General features: G+C 24.4%; 1 protein-coding gene across 2 annotated transcripts; it reads left to right on the top strand.

The window, feature by feature from the left end:
• Window positions 1–4,707: 4,707 nt before the first annotated feature.
• LOC100211567 (nicotinamidase) lies at window positions 4,708–24,500 on the top strand. 2 transcript variants are annotated; one of them, XM_065814641.1, is made up of 7 exons: window positions 4,708–4,726; window positions 8,498–8,649; window positions 10,819–10,948; window positions 11,094–11,153; window positions 11,297–11,662; window positions 17,917–18,219; window positions 24,405–24,500. In XM_065814641.1, exons 2-7 carry the CDS (start codon window positions 8,540–8,542, stop codon window positions 24,429–24,431), a joined length of 996 nt encoding a protein of 331 aa, XP_065670713.1. In that variant the 5' UTR covers window positions 4,708–4,726; window positions 8,498–8,539; the 3' UTR covers window positions 24,432–24,500. The 2 variants fall into 2 exon arrangements, with proteins under 2 accessions (XP_065670713.1, XP_065670715.1); XM_065814643.1 differs by lacking the exons at window positions 4,708–4,726; window positions 8,498–8,649 and adding an exon at window positions 10,450–10,524.
• The last annotated feature ends 495 nt before the right edge of the window (window positions 24,501–24,995 follow it).

The raw sequence follows: 24,995 nt of genomic DNA, 5'->3' as shown, positions 1-24,995 counted from the left end.
AGTATTGAAATAACTAGATAGTATTGAAATAACTAGATAGTATTGAAATAACTAGATAGTATTGAAATAACTAGATAGTATTGAAATAACTAGATAGTATTGAAATAACTAGATAGTATTGAAATAACTAGATAGTATTGAAATAACTAGATAGTATTGAAATAACTAGATAGTATTGAAATAACTAGATAGTATTGAAATAACTAGATAGTATTGAAATAACTAGATAGTATTGAAATAACTAGATAGTATTGAAATAACTAGATAGTATTGAAATAACTAGATAGTATTGAAATAACTAGATAGTATTGAAATAACTAGATAGTATTGAAATAACTAGATAGTATTGAAATAACTAGATAGTATTGAAATAACTAGATAGTATTGAAATAACTAGATAGTATTGAAATAACTAGATAGTATTGAAATAACTAGATAGTATTGAAATAACTAGATAGTATTGAAATAACTAGATAGTATTGAAATAACTAGATAGTATTGAAATAACTAGATAGTATTGAAATAACTAGATAGTATTGAAATAACTAGATAGTATTGAAATAACTAGATAGTATTGAAATAACTAGATAGTATTGAAATAACTAGATAGTATTGAAATAACTAGATAGTATTGAAATAACTAGATAGTATTGAAATAACTAGATAGTATTGAAATAACTAGATAGTATTGAAATAACTAGATAGTATTGAAATAACTAGATAGTATTGAGATAACTAGATAGTATTGAAATAACTAGATAGTATTGAAATAACTAGATAGTATTGAAATAACTAGATAGTATTGAAATAACTAGATAGTATTGAAATAACTAGATAGTATTGAAATAACTAGATAGTATTGAAATAACTAGATAGTATTGAAATAACTAGATAGTATTGAAATAACTAGATAGTATTGAAATAACTAGATAGTATTGAAATAACTAGATAGTATTGAAATAACTAGATAGTATTGAAATAACTAGATAGTATTGAAATAACTAGATAGTATTGAAATAACTAGATAGTATTGAAATAACTAGATATTATTGAAATAACTAGATAGTATTGAAATAACTAGATAGTATTGAAATAACTAGATAGTATTGAAATAACTAGATAGTATTGAAATAACTAGATAGTATTGAAATAACTAGATAGTATTGAAATAACTAGATAGTATTGAAATAACTAGATAGTATTGAAATAACTAGATAGTATTGAAATAACTAGATAGTATTGAAATAACTAGATAGTATTGAAATAACTAGATAGTATTGAAATAACTAGATAGTATTGAAATAACTAGATAGTATTGAAATAACTAGATAGTATTGAAATAACTAGATAGTATTGAAATAACTAGATAGTATTGAAATAACTAGATAGTATTGAAATAACTAGATAGTATTGAAATAACTAGATAGTATTGAAATAACTAGATAGTATTGAAATAACTAGATAGTATTGAAATAACTAGATAGTATTGAAATAACTAGATAGTATTGAAATAAAAAAAATGGAATAACCATAAAAATAACACTGGAATAACCATAAAAATAACACTGGAATAACCATAAAAATAACACTGGAATAACCATAAAAATAACACTGGAATAACCATAAAAATAACACTGGAATAACCATAAAAATAACACTGGAATAACCATAAAAATAACACTGGAATAACCATAAAAATAACACTGGAATAACCATAAAAATAACACTGGAATAACCACAAAAATAACACTGGAATAACCATAAAAATAACACTGGAATAACCATAAAAATAACACTGGAATAACCATAAAAATAACACTGGAATAACCATAAAAATAACTTGACGTGCATTAAAAAAAAACAAATTAATTTAATAAAAAGACAATTCATAATATAAAAAAAAAAATAATAATAACTGAAACCTTGAAAATGCTAAAACGAATGAAAACCATTCTCTAAATTTTTGAGAAAGATTTTGAGTAGCTCAATATTATTATAACTCTGATAAATTATAACTATTTTATTCTTTGGGTAAATGTTTGCGGCATTATCAGGAGTGCATTTTACAGTTAAATTAACATTATATCAGAAATATTTTTCAATTTTAAGTTTATTTCGATGCTTTCTAAGTAATTGCAGTTTTTCTAAAAAGTCCAAAAAATAGTACTTTCATTAGCGATCTCCCTGAAACAAGAAAATGTCACATGAGTATGGCTGATAAGAGTAGTGAAATTTCAATTTTAATGCTAAAAATAAATTCTATGACAAAACAAAAAAGGCTATTTTATAGAACATTGAAACAAAACAAAAAAATGAAACAAAACAAAAAAACTTTGCTAAGCTATTGGTCCAATTGTTAAAATTTAAAATCAGTTTAAAGAGAATTTCTTTAATTTAATTTACGTGAACTGAATAAAGCTTTATAATTGGCGTTAAAAAAGCCCATTACAAGACAAACGAAAACTCTTGCCGCGATAACCTGTAGCGTCTGTATTAAATATTTATCTTTTAATTTAAACAGTTTAACGCTAGACATCAGCAGCCATCAATTAATTATGCATTACTAATAAAAATAGATATAAAAAAACCCTCAAAATTAGAATACACCTGCGCTAAATTATATATTTATGAGAAAAAAAAGTCAGAACTCAATTACTTATGTAAATTTGAATCTAAATTTATTTACCTAAATAAAATGAAGAAAAGCAATTAATAATATAAAGGGAAAAACCCCGGATAGATAAATTTTTTTTTTTTTGTTAGAAACTATATATTTCACATAAACCTTGAGAAATGTACTTTTTAAAAATTTGGAAATTCAATAGTATATAAACTTTGTAATTCAACTGTGCAGTAAAAAAATTGCAGCCTTGTTACTGTAAGCATTAGTTATTGTTGATTTTGGTTATATTAAACTGGAATAAATTAACTTATTATTATAACTTGAATAAATTAGCGTTAACTTATTATTATAATTATTAAGGTGGACAAAAAGTAAAAAGTAAAAAAATATTTTATCTTTGGAAAACCCTGTTTGTACTGTTTTAGTAGAAATATAAAATTAAAAAAAAGGACAATGCTCTAGTTATTACTGATTAACTTATGCAGAAAAATAGCACACAAAAAAGATTATTTTTATTAATTTAATACATCTTTCTTCTAAAATAGCTATCCTAATTAATAAGTATTTATTATAAAAACGTTTTTAATAACACATACTTGTATATCTTCTGTGCGTTCTGTTATAATCTTTTATTTCTCAAACAACAAATTTGGTTTTACAGCGTCGTAAATTTCTTAATGTATTTCAATATCAAAAATTTAGAAACTTATACAAAATATATAAAAAACTTTATACAAAAAAGTTTCTAGAATAGTAACAATCTTACAGCTCTTTCTTTCTACCTAAAAATTTTTTTGTTAAAATTAATTTTAAAATAAAATTTATTTCAAGCTGTGTAAGGTATCAAGATAAAGTTAAATAAAGCTTTTGTGTATTTTTGCGTTTCGTTTTTAATTTATTACTCTTCTATAATTATAGTGTAAATATATACTTCACTATATATATATATATATATATATATATATATATATATATATATATATATATATATATATATATATATATATATATATATATATATATATATATATATATATATATATATATATATATATATGTATATATATATATATATATATATATATATATATATGTATATATATATATATATATATATATATATATATATATATATATATATATATATATATATATATATATATATATATATAACAACAAGGCCTTGCATATATATGTTTTTATATAAACAACAACAAGAAACATCAGAAATACGAATAACAAAGTTGTTTGCAAAGTACTTCTGACGTACTTAATTTGGCTAGAGATTATAATCTCATTTGCATTTTTGATGATTGCTGTTGATTTTATATATATATATATGTGTGTGTGTGTGTGTGTGTGTGTGTGTGTGTGTGTGTGTGTGTGTGTGTGTGTGTGTGTGTGTGTGTGTGTGCGTGTATATATATCAGTTTGATGAAACATATATAAAAAAAAAGATAAATATCAATCAAACTTTTTTATTTGTATACTAGATAAAAGTTTGTTTTTAGAAAACAAGTTTTTTTTTGGATGTGCAACCGTAGCGTGAAAACTGTGCTTTTTATATGAATCAAGAAACATTTTAAATTTGAGCGGAGATTTCCAAATGTGTGACCAAATCGTATTTCTCTTATAAGTAAAAATGTATTTATCTTCTTATATCATTTAAAAGTAGAAACTAAACCTAATCTAATTACTTTCTGAAAGTTTGAAGGATTGAAACGCAAGAAACATATGGGCACATAGAAAGGTCTCTAAAAACGCAAGAAACTAGGGCATGTAAATACGTCATTGAGAAATTTTTTGTTCATAACTAGAGTTTCAGAAAACTTTTTTTCGGTAAAAAAAATTATTATAAACATTTTGGAATTTTTTAATCATTTAGCGCCACTTGACTCTTATCTCTGTTAGATAACAAATATCATGGGTTATTCAACCCAAATGATTAATTCAAGCTTAAAGCCAATTATTAGACTATCAAGATAAATTCTTAAAATAATGAATACAACACTTTTCGTTGACTTTAAGTTGAAAAGAAGATACTATCTCTGTATGAAAAGTCAACAGTCAAGGGCTCATTTGCGGCCAATATTATGTAAAAATGTAAGTCAAAACTTGTACTTTTATATCATATTTTATATTGAAAGCAAATTCCATTTACTTTATACTCCCTATCAAAAATATTTGATTGGGAGTTATAGAATAAATGGATATTCTTTTATAGAATATTGTATCATATCATCGATATTGCTGTTTTATCAAAACGGCAATATCGAAGAATCTTTACCAATTAGCAATTTAAACAACTAAGGATTATTTTATATTATTATGAAAGTTCAATGACGATATTTTCCAAATTTTATTTGAGAAAAATAGTTTACAAGGTTTTATAACATCTTCTAAACTTTTGTTTGACAACTGCGATATTTTTAATTTATTGAATAAAAAAGATCTATTGAAATTTTATAATAACTGTTAACAGTTTGAGTTGTCAAAGGTAAGTACATCAGAAATAACCATAACAACAAGTGTTACTGTAAAGGAATCTGTGAGATTAAATTTAAGAAAAGTTCTTGCTACCTATGAAAGTTATAAATATATAATTCTGCGGTTTCTAGTTCAAAAGTTTACTATTTTAGATTGACTTTATGAATATATGATTGGCTTTGTTAACTTATTCCTTATATTATGACTTATTTCTCTGCTACGCGACTAAAAAACAATTGTTTTACATTTGTATATGAAGAGTATACGGGAAAAACGGCAGATTTACATTTAAAAAGTTTTGAAAAAGTATGTATTAATCATTTATAAAAGTTTTTATATAAAGTGGAAAAAAATTTTTTTAATAAAAGTTAAAAATATTTTATTAAAAATGTAAACTTCAGATAAACTAATCAAGAAATATTTTTTTGTAATTTACTTCTATGCTTTATATGAAAACTTTTATGATTAATATATACTTTCATAAAACTTTTTAAATGTGACTGCCGTTTTTTCCCGTGTATTTTTCATATATTTATAATAATGACATCAACTTTCAAAATGTAAACATTGATACTAAATTATTTATTTTCATCTTTTCTGTTAAAATTATTTGAAAAATTGTTTTCCAAAAATTTATTTCTCTCTTTCTTTTTTATTTGCTTCGTTTATCTCCACTCCGGGTTGTTTGTTGTTTTGTATTAATGAAGTATTAATGTATTTGTATTAATGAACGGAAATCTAATAGAATTACTTTTATCAAAACATTAAACACTTTTAGTTGTATAATACTTTGGTAAAGGTTTATGTGTCTTTTTAGACATAGTTTTAATTATTGTTTGCTCATACCCCTACCACCTCTCATCCCCTTGCTGGATGCATACCCCTCCTCCCCCCCCTCCCTGGATCTGTCACTGTGTATAAGTATATTTCAAAAGCAAACAAATTTTTAAATGCTATAAATTTGTCACTTTGTATCATAAAACTTGGATTTACAAATCTTACACAAATCTGGTTTCAACTAATAATTAAAATAATTATCCAACGTCAGTAAATTCTGTCATGTCTAATATATTAAAAATAGTTGTTCTTTTTTAATACTAATATTAATAAGAATTTTTTTATTATATAATGTGCAGTTTGGTTTTGGTTATAATTGCACTACTTAGCAAGCAGTTTCTTTACAAACTGACAGTTTGTAAAAATTTCAATAGTAAAATAGTTGTTCCATATTTATTGACTTGGATTAAGTCTTAACACGATATTTATAGGCTTTAACGAAGATTTAGCGTTAATTGTTTCGAAAATTTAAGCATTGGTTGTTACAAAAGGTTTAAACGTTGATTGTTACAAAGGTTTAAAAGTTGGTTGTTGCAAAGGTTTAAACGTTGACTGTTGCAAAGGTTAAAACGTCGATTGTTGCAAAGATTTAAACATTGATTGATATGGATTGTTCTTAATAACTTTATTTCAACAAAGGGAATAATTTTAAAAATTAATTACCTAAATAAAGGGAAAACCAATTGTATGATTTTTGGAACTGCAGAAAAAATTTATCCATCTTCTTGTTTTACAAAGCCTAAGTGTTATATGCTACAATGTTATATAAATGTTTGGAAACTACTTTGAAACTATACTTAAATCTTTTATCTAACTTTTAACATTCTTATAAAAAAAATTTGAAATTAGAAAATTAAAAGGAGAAACTTATAAAATTTAATCATTTGACTTTAAAAATAGCATTTGAAAAAGTTGGAGACACAAGACAAGACAAGAGAGGTTATGAATAAAAGTATGGGGCTATCAGGAAAAAAAATTGATGCACTTATCAAAGGTACCTTTCATAATAAAAAAGATTCCATTCTAAATTTGATTGCATATTCAATAACAGAAAGGTTTTATCAATGAAAAAACAAAAAAAGAAGGAAAACATTACTGTTATTTCTGAACCGGGTGGTAGGGTACAAACAAACCAGCAAAAGAAGCTGAAATAGGAACTTTTACTGGGATGGTTCCAAGAGAAATAAGAGATAGCTCTAAGAGAATCTCTTTATCATCGTCAGAAGAACGCAAATCGTATTATCAATTTTTCTTTCTCATTGTATTATCATGTCTTACTCATTTAACGAAATAAGATTACTTAATATATTTGAGGCTAATGTATTCGATGTTTTATGTTTTGCACATATGTTGAAAAAAATTTAGCTATCAATGTTTTTAAAATTTTTTTTTAAACTTTACTTTAAAACCTTGCAAAAAATATATCCTAAGAAATAACGGTCTACTAAACCAAATTTTATATTTTATCTTTGAAATAATAATTATTTTTCAAAATTTTGATTTGCCTTCTTCTTTCCCTGTTTTTAAAGTCAATCTTAAAAGTTTTATTTATTCCGAGGACAACGTACTTATATACTACTAATAGTAACATTTTGAAATTGTTAACCCTATTCTTATTAAGAATAATTTTAATATTGAGTTTACCTCGTTTGTAATATTAGTCTGTATAATTTATAAAGTTTATTTTATTTCATCATTGTAAGAAGTTTATTACTGCATTTTAAGAAACAGCTTATTTAATGTTCTGATGATAAAATCTTTGTGATCTTTTTTCAATAATCTTGTAAACAAACAAACAAAACAACAACAAAAAGAATCATACCATATCAAACATAAATTAATTTAGAATCTACAAAATTTAAAAACAAAGCGTGGTTTGGAAAATAGATTATCAGTTCGAATAAAGAAACTTATTGGAAAAAAAATACTTTTTGTCAATTTTCACATTTGTTTACCAATACTAATGCCTGTAGTTGACTCAACTACTTTATGTTATCTGATTGTAAATTTTAATGAATCTAATTCCATAGTTGGATTGACGCGTCACTAAGTTATTATTTTTTACATTAATAGCTATTACTAAAATCAATTAAATCGCTAAAAACTATCAAATATTAAATACTAAAATTGAAAAAAGAAAACAAAAAAATTCTAATGGGGTTTAAGTTTCTGAAAAATTTGAACTGTTTTATCTTGGTGAAACTTTTGGGACGGTATTGTAGGCTCTATTTAAAATTATTAAATTAAAATTAACTTTTATTCGATTTATTTGTCATGAATTATCACGATTTATTCGTCATTTGAATTGATTGATTTGACGCGATGCTGAGTAATCACTGGAAGAATGTGAAACAAGAATGTGTTATCAAGGAAACAGCGACCTACAAGGCCAAATACTAAAACTTTGTTTTTTTAGATTTGAAAATCCAAAAAAAAAAAAAAAATCCGACAGTTTCTCTTTTTTGGGAAACTTTACATACCAGTTTATTTAAATATTTATTTTTCGATATGCTATGGGTTGATTTGTAAAATCAATCTTTCTTGTTATAGGTTTATAAAAATATATAAAAAAGATACTATTAACTTAAAACAATGAAAAAATTGAATGTACTAACCAGTTACTTTAATACATTGAGGGAAAATCAAAATTACAAAAGTTTATCAGAAGATGAAATTTTTGCTGAACTCACTAAAATGGAATTGTAAGAAAATTTTGTTTGTTTGTTTAATTTTTTTTTTTTTTACTTTTTTTTTTTTACTTTTATTTTTTACTTTTGATTTTTTTTGATCACTTTAATTTTTGGATTTTGATTTTTGGTTTTACTTTTTTTTTAAATTTGTTTTTTTTTACTTTGTTTTTTTATTTATGGGTCAGTATTAGATGCCATTTCTGATTTTGCTGATTTTTACATTTTTTTGCATTATTTAAATAAGTCTGCAATATTATATAAGTTTGCGATTTCAGACTTCTATCTTATTACGTTCTTAATTTATAACTTAAAATTATAGAGTGGACCCTCAATTTTAAAATGGCAAAATAAAAATCTTTAAAACCTTTTATTAAATTTTAACAAGTGTTCTATTTTTTCGAGAACTGCTTTAAAAATATTGTTTTTTATGTTGCATTTCTAATGTAATACTTGTATTATATTAGAAAAAAAATGAAAATTTTCTTAACTTTAGAAAAATCTCTGAAGAATGCTAAAAAATAACAAACTAAAAATACCTGTAGTATTTTTCTGTTTATTGACAAATCTTTAAAAGTTAAGTTTTTTGATTAGTTACTATTGTCTGATACAAATAGACAAAATATAAACATATTACCTATATTGTCCCTTTGCCTGGGGAGTCAAATTTTTAGCCTTTTTGAGATAGCTCATAAGTTTTTCTAACACTTTTGTTTATCTAAGTTTAACATATAATATCATTAGGCCCAACATGCTAAAAATTCAAACATTTTTAACTTGTTATGTTTGCAAAAAAAATTATTTTTTTGATAACCCAATCTTTTAATTATCAAGTGTTTCCTTCCAACCTGCCTGTTTAGTTGGCCCATGTGAGGGGTGTAACTTATTATAAGTCATTTGTTTGAAAAGTGTCATGGTTGAAAACCTCTAAAATTATTATTTTTTTCACAAATTCAATCTCAAAAGTCATTAATTAAGTTGAAAGTTAATAGTAAACAAAGAAGAAAGCTGAAGAGAAAGAAATCAGTTGACAGAAGACGTTACACTTGCCAGTAAAAATATTATTGGCTGGCAGATAAAGAGAAATGCTTTGATCAATTTAATCAGAAATAACATTGAAAAGATTACAGGTTGGGTAATAAAAAGGATTATAAATAAAAAGCTTGTAAAGTATTCTTAATCTTACTTAAGGATTCTGCATGCTTTTGTCAATAGTAAGCAAAAAGTCAAAAAATTACTTAGGTCAATTAAAGCTAACATTACAATGGATATTTACACAATCTGCTCCACCATTAGAAACTATTTTCAGTCTAACTTTAAATTGAGTATGAAGGCAGTATGCTAACATTTGACGAATGTACTCATAATTGATTAAAACTGGTTCACAATTGATTATATTTAAAATCACCTAAGTAATCTTGAAGAAACTAAATCAGCTGACATAGACAGAATCCACCCATGGATAATAATTTTTACTAAACTGTAACAATCTGTTTATATATTTTAAAACTAACCTGTAATAGTACAGGTAACTTCAGTTTGCTACTTATAAGATTCTTTCAAAGTTTTAATACAAGTTTTATATTAGAAATGCAACAAAGTATAAAGTTAAATATATTTGTGCCTATAATTCATCTTTATCTTCATTCTTGTCTGAACTTGGTGTTGGTTTTTCCCCTATTTTACCTTCATTTTTAATTTTTACTCAGACTGGGAGTAACTATGTCCTCTAATTTTTTTCAAAGTTATCTGATTTTACCATTTAAAAATCCATGGTATAGTTTTCATAATATTATAGTTTCTATAAAAATTTGACATTGCGAAGTTTATATAATGCAGAAATTAATATGTAAATATCATGAAAATTTTATGTGGTGTGGCCACTACTTCGTAAGGCCATTTGTTAAATTATATACAGACTGTATTTTTTTAATTTTTTTGCTTGTTTGTTTTTTCTTTATATCTTTTTTATTTTAATTTTTGTTTACCCATTTATTTTTTGTTTTTTGCTCTTATTTTTTCTTTTTTCTTTGTTTATTGTAATACCTTTTATGATGACATAATTAAATATGCTGGTTTGACTATGGTTTTAGTCATTTACTCAATTAAATGTGAATTTAATTTAAATTTAATTTAATTTAAATTTTTCTAAGGAGGAGAGTTGTCTGCATTTTATTTTTTTAGGTACCGATATGAAAAAGTGTTAGATCTTCCAGAAAACTTTGTTAGTGATGTAATATTTAATCTTACAAATACAAAACTTTTGGACAATGAAAAAGAAAAGGAAATTATAGATTACTTTAATAAATCACTGGTATTCCTACCTCTAGTCTTTCTATAACTTTAATTTCAGTTAAAAAAAATTTTTTTATTTTATTTATTTATTTGGAATTAGAAAATTTGATTATTCTAATTTAAATTGGTATGTATAAATTTTTATAGTCTTAAATTGTATTCAGGTTAATGGTATAGCAAATCTTCGATTAATTTCAAAATGTCTTCGCTATCTACTACGAAAAGTTAGTTTCTTTAATGTTTTATTTTATTATTTTCATTCAACTAAAGAAAGCTATGTGTTGTATTTACATTAAAATCTTTTGTGTTTTTCCTTTAGGTATTTTTGAACACATAATATATTATATTATGTAAGAATATAATTTAGGAAACAGATTGTCTCAATGCACTGATTGTCATAGATGTTCAGAATGATTTTATCTCAGGTAACTTGTCTTTAAAGAATTCTCCTGCTGGTCAAGATGGTGAAGAAGTTGTGTATATTATCAACTCTATATTGGATTTAAAACTTTTTTGCTCAGTGTATTACACATTAGACTGGCATAAAGAAGACCATTGTTCATTTGTTAACAATGTTAAAAAATATCCTCTTCACAAATCTTTCAGATCTGTGGAAAACCCTGAAGTATTTACAAAGGTTATTTATGATGGTGAAATACCAAGAGAGCAGATCCTTTGGCCTTCTCATTGTGTACAAAATTCTTCTGGAGCAGAATTACATCCCAATCTCAAAGTAAATTTTTTTATGAAACTAAATATTTAGTTTTAAAAATTAAAAATATCTTTAATATTTTTTTCCATTTTTTTTTTTTTAAGTTGTGCTAAATAATAAAAAATATTTCTTATTAGTTATATTTATTTATTTTTCATAAATTGAAAATAGTTCTTTCATTGTTAAAAATTTGCTTTTTTAGGTAAACGAAAAATAAATAATTTTTAATAAATTTGTACTTAGTGATTTATGTATATCCTTTATAATTTGCTTGCAATTTATTAGTCAATTTTATCAGTCAATTTTATTTCTATTACTTGAAAGAATACAGGGTTCTCTTTAACCAATATTGCACAAATGGCTTTTCTTTTTTGTAAATCCATAAAATCAATTAATTGATAGTCCTGACAAATAGAAATGAAATATTATTGCATGGTAATATGAATTTTTATTTTAAGTGTACTTACTAAATCTAAAACAAAGAATAAAAAAACTAAGGAATTTTTAATTAGTATTTGTTACTTAACTCAATGATTTAAACTGCATAACTGTTCACAATTCAACAAATGTTACACAATTCAACAAATGTTACACAATTTAACAATTGTTACACAGTTCAACAAGTTAAGTTTAATTAAGTTATGACATTATATCAACTATCATAAAATAAAAAAAAGCAAAATAATGGATTGTTATTAAATTATTAAAAATCTAGTTGATATACTCATTAAACTCATTTTTCCAATAGTTTTTGGGGTACCACAGGATTTTGTCCTTAATCTTGTATTGTTTCTCATCTACATAAGTGGTCTTCCTATAAAAATTACCTATAAAGTCTCTGATGATGTAACTAAGCAATGATGCATATATATATATATATATATATATATATATATATATATATATATATATATATATATATATATATATATATATATATATATATATATATATATATATATATATGTATATAAAAAAAGCATAATAATGGATTGTTATTAAATTATTAAAAATCCAGTTGATATACTCATTAAACTCATTTTTCCAATAGTTTTTGGGGTACCACAGGGTTTTGTCCTTAATCTTGTATTGTTTCTCATCTACATAAGTGGTCTTCCTATAAACATTACCTAAAAAGTCTCTGATGATGTAACTAAGCAATGATGCATATATATATATATATATATATATATATATATATATATATATATATATATATATATATATATATATTTATATATATATATATATATATATGTATATAAAAAAAGCATAATAATGGATTGTTATTAAATTATTAAAAATCTAGTTGATATACTCATTAAACTCATTTTTCCAATAGTTTTTGGGGTACCACAGGATTTTGTCCTTAATCTTGTATTGTTTCTCATCTACATAAGTGTTCTTCCTATAAACATTACCTAAATATATATATATATATATATATATATATATATATATATATATATATATATATATATACATATATATATATATATATGTATATATATATATATATATATATATATATATATATATATATATATATATATATATATATATATATGTATATATACTTATGTCGTTAGATAAAAACTGAATTTAAGTCAGCTAAAAAGTGGTTGATGATGTAACTAAACAACCTGTCTTACTCCTATCTCAATAAGTCTCTTATTGTTATTGTACGGAATACTAATGTCATGTTACGCTGATTATCTAATGATGCTCTTCTTTTTTAGATATAGTTTAAAATTGTATTGTAAATGTAGTTAGATATGCTCAAGCTGCAAATCTTGAGTCCCTGTGTATTGTTAATAGGCTGCATTGTTTACAAGAACTACTTCAGTTACTGCTCAAGTAAGCTCCTGTTTCATCAACCAAAACTCTTTAATCTCTTTTATCAACCAATAATCAATCACACTCAACTCAATCTTCTGTCAAGAAGATTTAAAAAACTGTAAATTATTTATTTAAGTCTCTTCTTAGCTTTCTATTAACTCCCAACTTTAATAGTAGTTGCTTGCAGTCCTGTTTAGAGTGTTTTTTTTTTTAAAAAAAAACTACAGAGAAACACTAATTATAATCCCAACTTTAAAAGGAGGCAAAAATTATTAATAAACTACAGGCCTTAGTGCTACCTGATACCTATGTTGGTGTTATCCAATCAAAAATTCTAGATTATGACCATAGACTATAAATGAAAAATACTAGATTTTAAAAATTAATATTTTTTGAGCAAAGGAGCGGTTACAATGTATGCTTCTTTGCAAATGAATCACACAAGATACATTATGAAAATAGCTTACAGAGAAAATCAGCATTATTAAATGCTTTTTATATTTCAGTAGAAAAGACTGTTGAAGAGTGTTGTTATAAGGTTCAAGAGATGAATTCAGATATTTTAAAAATATTCTGCCATATCATTAGTGAAAAATTCAGAACCATGAAAGAAAAAAAAGAACAGAAAGATCTGTGGGAGATATTAGACTTGTAAAACTATTAAAGATTTTCCAAAAGTTTCTAGAAACTTTATCTCTAAGATAAAATACAAGATTTAGTCAGTATCTTTTTGCATTAGATTCTTTCAATAATAAAATAACCTTTTTATGGTGTAAAAGAAAATAAGTAGAAACTGAAACAAATCAAGGAGTAAAGGTAAGTGATTAGGGTTGTTTGGAATATCAGCCACAAAGTTGACTGGATAAGAGATTAAGAGATACATAAGTTTTAAATATTTGTGCCAGTAGTTTAGTGGTACTAAAACTAAGCCGTTTAGTATGTGTATATGTATATTATGTATGTGCAATAATGACCAAAAATAGCAATTTTGGCAAATGGATAAACAACAAGCTGTTGATCTTGATATATACTTGCAAAAGTATCTACAAATAAAATCACTGCTATGTGGCAACAACTTTTGACACAAAGATCTTTTCAACATATCTTGTTGTTGACAACATTTTGTATTGTTATAGTAGATGTCCTTTATACATGAGTATTTTTTTTTTCCAAATACCAAAACCCTAAGTTCATTTATTTACTGACCCAAACCCTTAGTTGATGTAGCAACATTCTACACTTGCATGAACTGTACATATATTGGCTGACATTAATTCAGTTTTTATCTAACACCATAAGTACTAAGTATTATCCCAGCAGACACATTAAGTTGTAAATGCGCATTAGAAACTTGTTTGTATATGCATCATTATGGTATGTATATTATCCATTTTATTGTGTCAAACACACATTAGAAGTACAATTCAGATGTGTTAAAAAAGAAGTATGCAATACGAAACCTACTGAGTATCAAACTCACATTTGAAACTCTTGTAAATTTGCATAAAACACAGTAATTAGCTGTAATTCAAAATGCCTCCATCATCATCATTAATACAAACGCCAAAGAACTTATATTTTGTATAACACTAACTAGATATGTAAAAACAAAGATTGATAAAAACATAAAAATTTCTAATTTTTGTTTGTCAAATACAATTTTCATCAATAATGCTTTAATATAATACATATCAATAACAACTTTAACATAAACACAATAAATACATAAATTCAAATAACAACTTTAAAATCTATTTTTAAATTTACCTTATTTTGAATTTCTTATTTGGTATATATAATTTTAATTATTATATTTTATCAATTATATATTTATCAATATTTTTTAAAAGCGAGTTAGTACATTATATTTGAATTATAATAAAAGAACTTTCTTATTTATAGAAACTGCAAAATAATAATAAATTAGTGAAATTCCTAATAATTTGAAAATAAAGGTTTTAAAAACCTTAAAAACTAACCTTAAATTAATTTATAACATGAAAAAGAAAAAAAATTGATTTATGATTTAAAAAATTAATTATGAATCAGAAATTTGATGTTAACCAGAAATTGCAAGAATATTGCTAATAACTTTAAAGAATTATTTTTTTAAATAATGTAAGTTTTCAAATTTAAATGCAGATATATCATTTGCAGAATGACTAAATAAGTTATGAGCATTAAAAGTTAAAAATCTTACATGATTTATAGATAAAAGTAAAAAAAAAAAGACATTTAGCAACTGCCATTAGTTACTTTCTGTTATTATCATTCTTTATGTGTAAAACTCTTATAGTTACAGCAAATGCAATAAACAGATTGTAAACATTATTGTCTAAAATTTTCTCTAACAATATTTCTTGTATACAAAGATAAATTGATGAAATTCTGTTGCCTTGCAACATTCTCATTCATTAAGAACTCTTTGACATCTAGCTAAGTCAGAAGCAATGAAGCAGTCTATTTTCAGCGTTTGATTTAAAATCAGTTAGTTCTGAGCAAAGTTGATATGAATTTTAGATTTTAATTTCACTCAAAATATAAAAATCTATGACTCTAAGGAATAAAATGCGCATAGGATCAATAAATAATGAACAAATCATATCTAAACTATTTATTAGTAAGCAAATAAATAAATTCAGTATCAATTCTTAAATTTGCATTATTATTTGTATAAATACTCTAAATACTTTTTTTAAATACTCTGCCACAGAAGTACACCAATCACACCCATTTTTTGATGCGTGACCTGAGTAACATTTAACAAATTCATAAGTATTATAAAGCATCACAAATAAAAAAATGTAAAATAAATTTATGTTTTTCATTAATAACTAACCCATTAATTGTTTGATTAATAACTTCTGCTAAAAAGTCTTGTAAATGAACTTGTGTCATGAACATGTGATGACTTTGCATTTCAACTGTAAATAGACACTGGATTGGATTAAGTATCAGTATCATTGAAATCAAAATCACCAGAAAAATCAATTATATTTGATAGTCTATCTTGGCTATCATTTTTATCTTTTAATAAATATCTACTTTACAGAGAGATAATTCTTTTAAATCATTTTTATTTACTTCCTAAAAAAAAGATCAAAAGATACAAAAGATCTTTAGTTAACAGTTTAATTAATAAACTACACAAAATATCAGGGCAAGATGTAATAGAGATATATCTATTATCACATACAATATATGTGATTATAGATATATTTCCAGTACAGTTTGTACTGATATATTGATATATGTCATAATGCTTTAGCAGAACGAAATATTGTTTGGCTAAAGCATTATTACAAATATCAACATATCAGTGAAAACTGTAATTGAGGTATACCCACAACAACAACAATAATATAGTATATATATACATATATATATATATATATATATATATATATAATATATATATATATATATAATGTATATATATATATATATATATATATATATATATATATATATATATATATATATATATATATATATATATATGTATATATATATATATATATATATATGTGTATATATATATATATATATATATATATATATATATATATATATATATATATATATATATATATATATATAGTATAGATAAAATAAATAGGTTTCATTTGTGTCTATTATCTATTTTTACATATATTATGTGATAACAGCTATATCCCAAGAACAGTTTGTACTGATGTGTTGTAAATGATAATATTATTTAATAATAGCATTTGGTATATGTTATAGTGCTTTAGCTGAACAATATTTCTTCTTATAATTTCATAATATGATATTAATGAACTTATAATAATATATAACATAATATTACAATATTAATAATATGATATATAAAATAAAATTTTATTAATGAAAATATCATTGATATATTTAGCACAATATCTTCTGAGAAGTTATTTTTATGCTAAAGCATTTTACTTACATCACAAAAATTAAATGAAGACTTTGTATTGCTTTTGGAAATACCTAAATATTCCTAATAGAATATAGATACAGAATCTAAGTTTGTACTAAAACCAAATTATATTTTAAGACAATTATAAAAGTTACTTTTCAATAAACATCTTCTTGTATTTAATTTTGATTTAACAATTTGATGTATGTATGTGCTCTGCATGCTGATTTTTATTTTTCTGTTATTTGTTCATATTTAAACAAAACCGGGAGCGATTATAGATATTTTTAACACATGATATTAAACCATGGAAACATGAAATTAAAATTTGGTATTAAAACTTAAAACTAAATGCACTATTTTTCTGGTGTCAACAGCGGTATGCGATCAATTCTCTGACTATTTACAATACTAGATGTGCTGGCTTAGATTTGTAAATATTTAGCTAATCTAATATTAGTAGTATATCTTTTTTTAATTTTGATTTCAGTTCATTATTTCTTTATATTGTTTTTTACTTTAGATTATTGATGGCGCTAAATTCATATATAAAGGTCAACACTCTCACTATGATAGTTATTCGGCATTCTGGGATAACTCTAAGTTCTCTCAAACAGAGCTGTTTTTCCATCTTCTTGATAATAGTATACAAAGAATCTTCATCTGTGGTTTAGCTTTGGATTTCTGTGTGGGTTTTACTTCTTTAGATAGCGCTGAGCATGGGTTTGATACATTTGTAATCTTAGATGCAACCCGTGGTGTGTCAGAGAATACTATTGAAGAGATGAAAAATAGAATGAATAATGCTGGTGTAAAATTAGTAACGGTAAATTTTAATTGCAAATTATTTTTTTTTATAATGCTGCATCAACTGCAACAGATAATTTTTTGGTAAAAGAAATTTTTGTAAATTATGAAGGATAGTATCTCAAATTCATTTTTAGGCCATTCTCTTTACTTTAGCACACACACATAACATGTCTATTTTTTAAGCTAGAATATTTGGGAATTTTCCAAAGGTTTAAATGTCAAATATTTTAGGAACCCCTAAAGTTACAGGATATAAATAAGAGACCATCATGGATAACTTTTATACTATGATTCGTAAGGAAGAATTCAATAATCTTAAAAATGTTACCTGATACACTGTAATAAAAAAGCTTATGGAGAAGACCAGTATGCCAAACTTTATCAAAAACTTTAGAAATGTCAAGAGCTTAAATGGCCTTAACCTCTCCACCTTTATCTAATGCATGATAAAACCTATCAGTTATTACCGTTAACAAATCAGCAGTAGAACAAGAAGATTGAAATCCATATTGATGATCAGAAAGTAAGTTATTAGAGACAAGATGAAAGATTAAGTGTTTGTTAATTAAGAACTCAAAAACCTTTCTTATGATAGTAAGAAGACTAATAGAATGGTAGTTAGACGAGTCAGATTGCTCTCCAGTATTTTTGAAAATAGAGATAACAGATCCCGCTTTCCAGCAGACTGGAAAATAAGACTCTGATAAGCACTTGTTGAATAGTTTTGAAAGTATAGATGACAGCTCTCGAGAATACTTCTGCAAGATTAACAGGTATGTTTTCCAGACCACAAGCTGCAGAAGAGTCTGAGCAGGAAATCACTTTAGATATTGAAACTGGAGCGATATGAAGGTCAGGCAATGGTAATCCATTGCCTTAACCTGCTATAATTCCATTAACCTGTTTGTTGGCTATATCAGGTAGAGCGCGATTAGTAGAATTAAGAGATGATGTTGATGAGAAGTTCCCAGCAAGCAATTCAGCTTTGTCTTTAGGTGAGGTGACAAAATCTGAACCATACAAGAGAGGTGGAATAACAGATTTGCCCTTATTATAGGTACTGTTAAATATTCTCCAGAAGTCAAGAGCCTGATTTTTGAGATGAAGTACGAGATTTCGTGACCTGAGAATAACGGGCTTTGGCATTAGTCAAAACCTTTTTACAATGGTTTCTAGCAATAGTAAACAGACTATTCAACAACAGACATCTGTTTTCTGGAGAATTGTTTTGCTGATAGATATGAAAATAATGGTTACGATTGGAAATTGCAGCAGCACAATGAGAGTAAAACCATGGAGAAGAGTGAAGCTTGACTTGAACCGTCAAGAAGAAGTATAGGATTCCATGCCAGCCTGAATCTAAGAAGTTATGTAAGAAGTATATCTGTTAGCAGACAAAAGAAAGATTTCTACCCAAGGGCCATCATGAAGAAAATTATGATATGAGTCCCAGTCAGCTTTAAGGTAGTTGTAAGAGTTACAATGATAGGGGGATTCTGATGATGAAGAAGAATGAGATAATAGTTTTAGAAATATCAAACTGTGACCAGAAGCACCTATAAGTGAATGTGGAGAAACTGGGGACTGACTAGGATCATAAAAACAAGACATAAGTCGAGTAAAGAAGGTAAATGATTTGGATTGTCTGGAAAGCAAGTTGGATAGTTGACTATTTGTGTTAGAGATTGAGAAAGACAAAAGTTGCAGGCTTTAGCGCCTGCAGAGTCAATGGTACTAGAGCCAAGCTATTCAGTGTGATGAGGATTAAAGTCACCAACAACAATGATATTGGCTGAAGGATAAAGTGAAAGGGCCTGGTCAATTTGATCAGAAATAACATCAAAAAGAGTGTAGTCTTGAGATGAAGGAGAGCGATATAGAACAAAGAGAAAGACAATAGAGTAAAGTGGTGCTAAATGAAAGCTCATAAAAAAATAGTCTGTGGATTCAAACCTAGTTTCCCAACAAATGGGTGAGTTCTTACGAATGTAGATGCCCAGGTCAAGCATGTGACTATTGGAGTTTTTATGAATTAAAAGAAGATAACCATTAACACTAAGATCACAAGATGAAACAGCCGAACTCAAATTAGTCTCACAAAGAGCAAGTAGGTCTGGTAAACCTTGCAAGAGATAAGACTCAACAGAAAAAAGTTACTTTGAAGAGCACAAATATTAGTGAATGATAGATTTAGAGAACTTGGTGATGACAATGGTTTTTTGTGTTTTATAGTTTTTGGTATTTTAGTCATTTTTAAATTTACTAAAGAACTTGGTTCGAATCACAGATAGTTCTCAGTACACTATTTAATAGTTCAAGCAATTGCCTTATTACTATTAATAAACTCTAAGCTGTAACAAAGGGCTCCAAATGTGGCCTCGACAATTCACAGCAAAAGTATGAACAGAGAAGGACAAAGTACGAACAAAAGTACTAACTAGGTGCATTATGGCACTGTTCGTACTCTGATATTTTACAGCTGTTGATGCAATCAGCCTCTCTGAGAGCAACCACAGAGTTCCGGAAACCTGACTACAAGCTGGCCTCAGAACCATAAAACTGAGTTTTAGAGCTGTACCCTCATTAGAAGATAATAGAATGAGTTCATTAAAACAGTGCTCACGGTTTTTAATAAACTGAGATTTTGAGAACCAGGAAAATTTACAGATATTGCAATTTGCCATCACTTTGAATGTTAACTTTGCTTTAGGAATCAATTTTCTAAATTTTTTTTTGTATCAGATTTTCTGTTGCCTATGATACCAACAGCTTGTGTGATTTGTTTTGAAATCGAAGAATTTTGTGATTAAACATAGAAGTCTGCATAATCTCAGTTTATAATGATTATAATTTTAGAAGTTGGTTTTGGTCAAAATAAAATATTTTTTTTTCTACATTTTTGGATTCTGTAGAATTAGTTATAGAAGGAAAATAATAAAGAAAAAGACAGTATTTGTTTTGACTGCTGTAATCATCAAGGAAAATTTTTCTGTAATGCTTGAAATATGTAAAAAAAAAAACATGCAATAAGTTGAAACCATATCGTGTTGGGAACAACCAGTAGTTGTTGAGTGCTTGTGTGAATTTTTGATATATAATCAAATGACTTGTAAAAATTTGTAGCCTTAAGTGTTTCCATTCGAGGAAATATAACTACTTTTTGCGAATCTATTGACACAATATGGGAATTCCGATCCATTTTAGCATATCATTGGTAAATTGATTAAAGTTCATTAGCGAGTTGCTTATGATGGCTCCAATCCTTTCAACACTCAATTTATTCAGTAAGATTTTGACTTTCCATTAAATTTTCCATTAAATGTTTTTTGTAGCTTTCACCTAGCTTATATGCTTCATTTACTAAACATGTGAAACTGAAAATTATATTTTTCACTGTTTTTTGATATAAATAAGTGAAGACATCACCTCGATTTATTTAGAGACTGTCAAAAATTATTGTCATAAAATCATGAATCACGGGAGTTAAAAGACCATAATTGAATTTAAAGGTTCATTTTTTAATATAGATAATTACAGCATTTGTGTAATATTCCTTTGAAATTTGAAATTTTTTTGCTGATTTACCAAACAAATTTCAAAAATATAGACAAATGGTTTATGTGTGAATACATCATTTATGATTGTAAAATAAAATTACATTAAGTAAGTTTATAGATAAAAAATTTTCAGGAAAAATCAAAATAACATCATTAAATTAAATTTAAAATTATTACAAATACTTTGGTGAAAAATTAATGTCAATGTTTTCACCAAAAATGAATACATCGACATTAAATTTTCAATTAGTGTCAGCGTATAAATATTTATTGAAAAACTCATTCATAGATGAGCATCTATTTTAAGAGAATTATTTTGTTCATAATTATGAACTTTACTGATCAATCAACTCAATGATTTTATTTAAAATTTGACATTTTTATTTATTACATTACGTATTTTTTATTATAAGTTCAAGCAACAGGTTCTAAAATATTATATTGTAGAAAGTCATGGTTTGACATATCAAACAAAGAAAATAATTTCGGCTGTTTTGCAATTAATATTTACAACAGAAGTAGACATTATTTTCTTTGTTTGATAATAAAAAAAACTGCGTAATTTGTTTCCTTTTCGTTTTGAGTAATGTTTTAAAATGTGATTTAAAATTTAAAAAATGAGTTCATTTAATTGCATTTTTGCACGCTTTTAAGTAAAATGACTAAGTTGTCAAAAAAAGTAATCATAAAGTTTTAGCTTTTTTTAGGTTTTCTTTTAATTTATTTCAAAATGCGTTTACTTTATGTTAAGTTTTGCACACTTTTAAATAAATAAAATAAAATAAATAAAATGAATTAAATTAAATAAATAAAATAAATTAAATAAGCACGCTGTAAATCATAATTTAACGTTCGTTTTTCTGTTTGTTCTCAACAAACATTCGCTTATCTATATATATAGGTTATTGATAATTTTATGTTTGTTTAATAAGAAAGTGCTTTTACGTAAAAATCGATCAGAAGAACCTCAGTTATGTTCATGTGAAGAGTTTAAGATGAAATTTTTTTTTTTAAAATCATCGATAGTCTCACAACAAATTTGAAAGAAAGAACACAGAAGACATTAAGGAAATTTGCAGAAATCAAACATCTACACCTATATTTGTAAAAATCATTTTTATACCTAAGCTCCTCAATTTTCACATTTGAATTGGCACAAACTTATTAAGGAAAATTAAATGGAGGCTGTATTTTTGAATACTGAGACTATTCTTAGAATTTTCATATGTTTCATGATATCCAACTGCTCTGGATAGGTCATTTTCAATATTAAAGTTAACAAAACATAATTTGCAATTAACTGTCACAAAAAATGTTATATAATTTTGCATTATTATCAAACAATGCAGTGATTTAGATTTATTAATTAATGATTTTGTTGATAAAAAAAACAAACAACAACAGAAAGATTAAATAGATTAACAATATTTTTTAAAAATTGAAAATCTTTAATTACATTAGATAAAGTTATATTTTCAAAGTAAAAGTTCTATTTTATTAAATTAGGACCTTGAATATTGGTAAAATTTTTGTTTTTAAAAATAGGGCCTCAAATATAGGAAAGAATTAGTTTTACATGATATGACATCATTAACTCAGTCCTTATGACAAATCAGTCTTCTGGGTTAAAGAAGTAAATATAAAATAAAAGAAGTAAATGAGAAGTAAATGTAAAAAAAAAAAAAAAGGAAATCTTTTTTTTAAAATTAAAAAAAAAATAAACCATATAAAATTTAAAACCTAAGTTAATAATTTAAAAACTTAAAAATTGGTAAAATGTATGTTATTTTTATGTGTTATTTTTTTATTTAAATTTTAAAAATATTAAAATTGTTTTTGCTCTTTAAATTTACTTTTGATTTGTTTTAATGAACATAATATAGTCATATATCTGTTTTAATGAACATAATATAGTCATATATCTGTTTTAATGAACATAATATAGTCATATATCTGTTTTAATGAACATAATATAGTCATATATCTGTTTTAATGAACATAATATAGTCATATATCTGTTTTAATGAACATAATATAGTCATATATCTGTTTTAATGAACATAATATAGTCATATATCTGTTTTAATGAACATAATATAGTCATATATCTGTTTTAATGAACATAATATAGTCATATATCTGTTTTAATGAACATAATATAGTCATATATCTGTTTTAATGAACATAATATAGTCATATATCTGTTTTAATGAACATAATATAGTCATATATCTGTTTTAATGAACATAATATAGTCATATATCTGTTTTAATGAACATAATATAGTCATATATCTGTTTTAATGAACATAATATAGTCATATATCTGTTTTAATGAACATAATATAGTCATATATCTGTTTTAATGAACATAATATAGTCATATATCTGTTTTAATGAACATAATATAGTCATATATCTGTTTTAATGAACATAATATAGTCATATATCTGTTTTAATGAACATAATATAGTCATATATCTGTTTTAATGAACATAATATAGTCATATATCTGTTTTAATGAACATAATATAGTCATATATCTGTTTTAATGAACATAATATAGTCATATATCTGTTTTAATTTAATCTGTTAAAATTTGATCAAAAATAATGTTACATAATCTTTTTTTTTTCTTAATTTAGATGGAAACGTTGCTGTCTTTTCTATAAAGTCTGAAGTTTTCATATTTTAATTATATTATATTATTTTATATATATATATATATATATATATATATATATATATATATATATATATATATATATATATATATATATATATATATATATATATATATATATATATATACATATATATATATATATATATATATATATATATATATATATATATATATATATATATATATATATATATATATATATATATATATATATATATATATATATATATATATATATATATGAATATATATAATATATACATATACACATAAAAAATATATATATATATTTATAAAATATACATTATATATATATATAAATATATTCATATATATATATATATATATATATATATATATATATATATATATATATATATATATTTATGAATATATATATACATACATGAATATATATATTCATAAAAATATATATTCATTAATATATATATACATGAAAAGTCATTAAAAAAAAAACAACAGCCCATATATTGCCCCTTTGAGCCTCCAATGACATGTAAAAAAATGTTTCTACTTAGGAGTTCTTTAA

Source organism: Hydra vulgaris, chromosome 12 (assembly GCF_038396675.1).
Source record: "Hydra vulgaris chromosome 12, alternate assembly HydraT2T_AEP".
In the NCBI taxonomy this organism is placed as follows: Eukaryota; Metazoa; Cnidaria; class Hydrozoa; order Anthoathecata; family Hydridae; genus Hydra; species Hydra vulgaris.
Note: the sequence above shows the minus strand (reverse complement) of the source record. Positions and strands in the feature narration are given on the sequence as shown.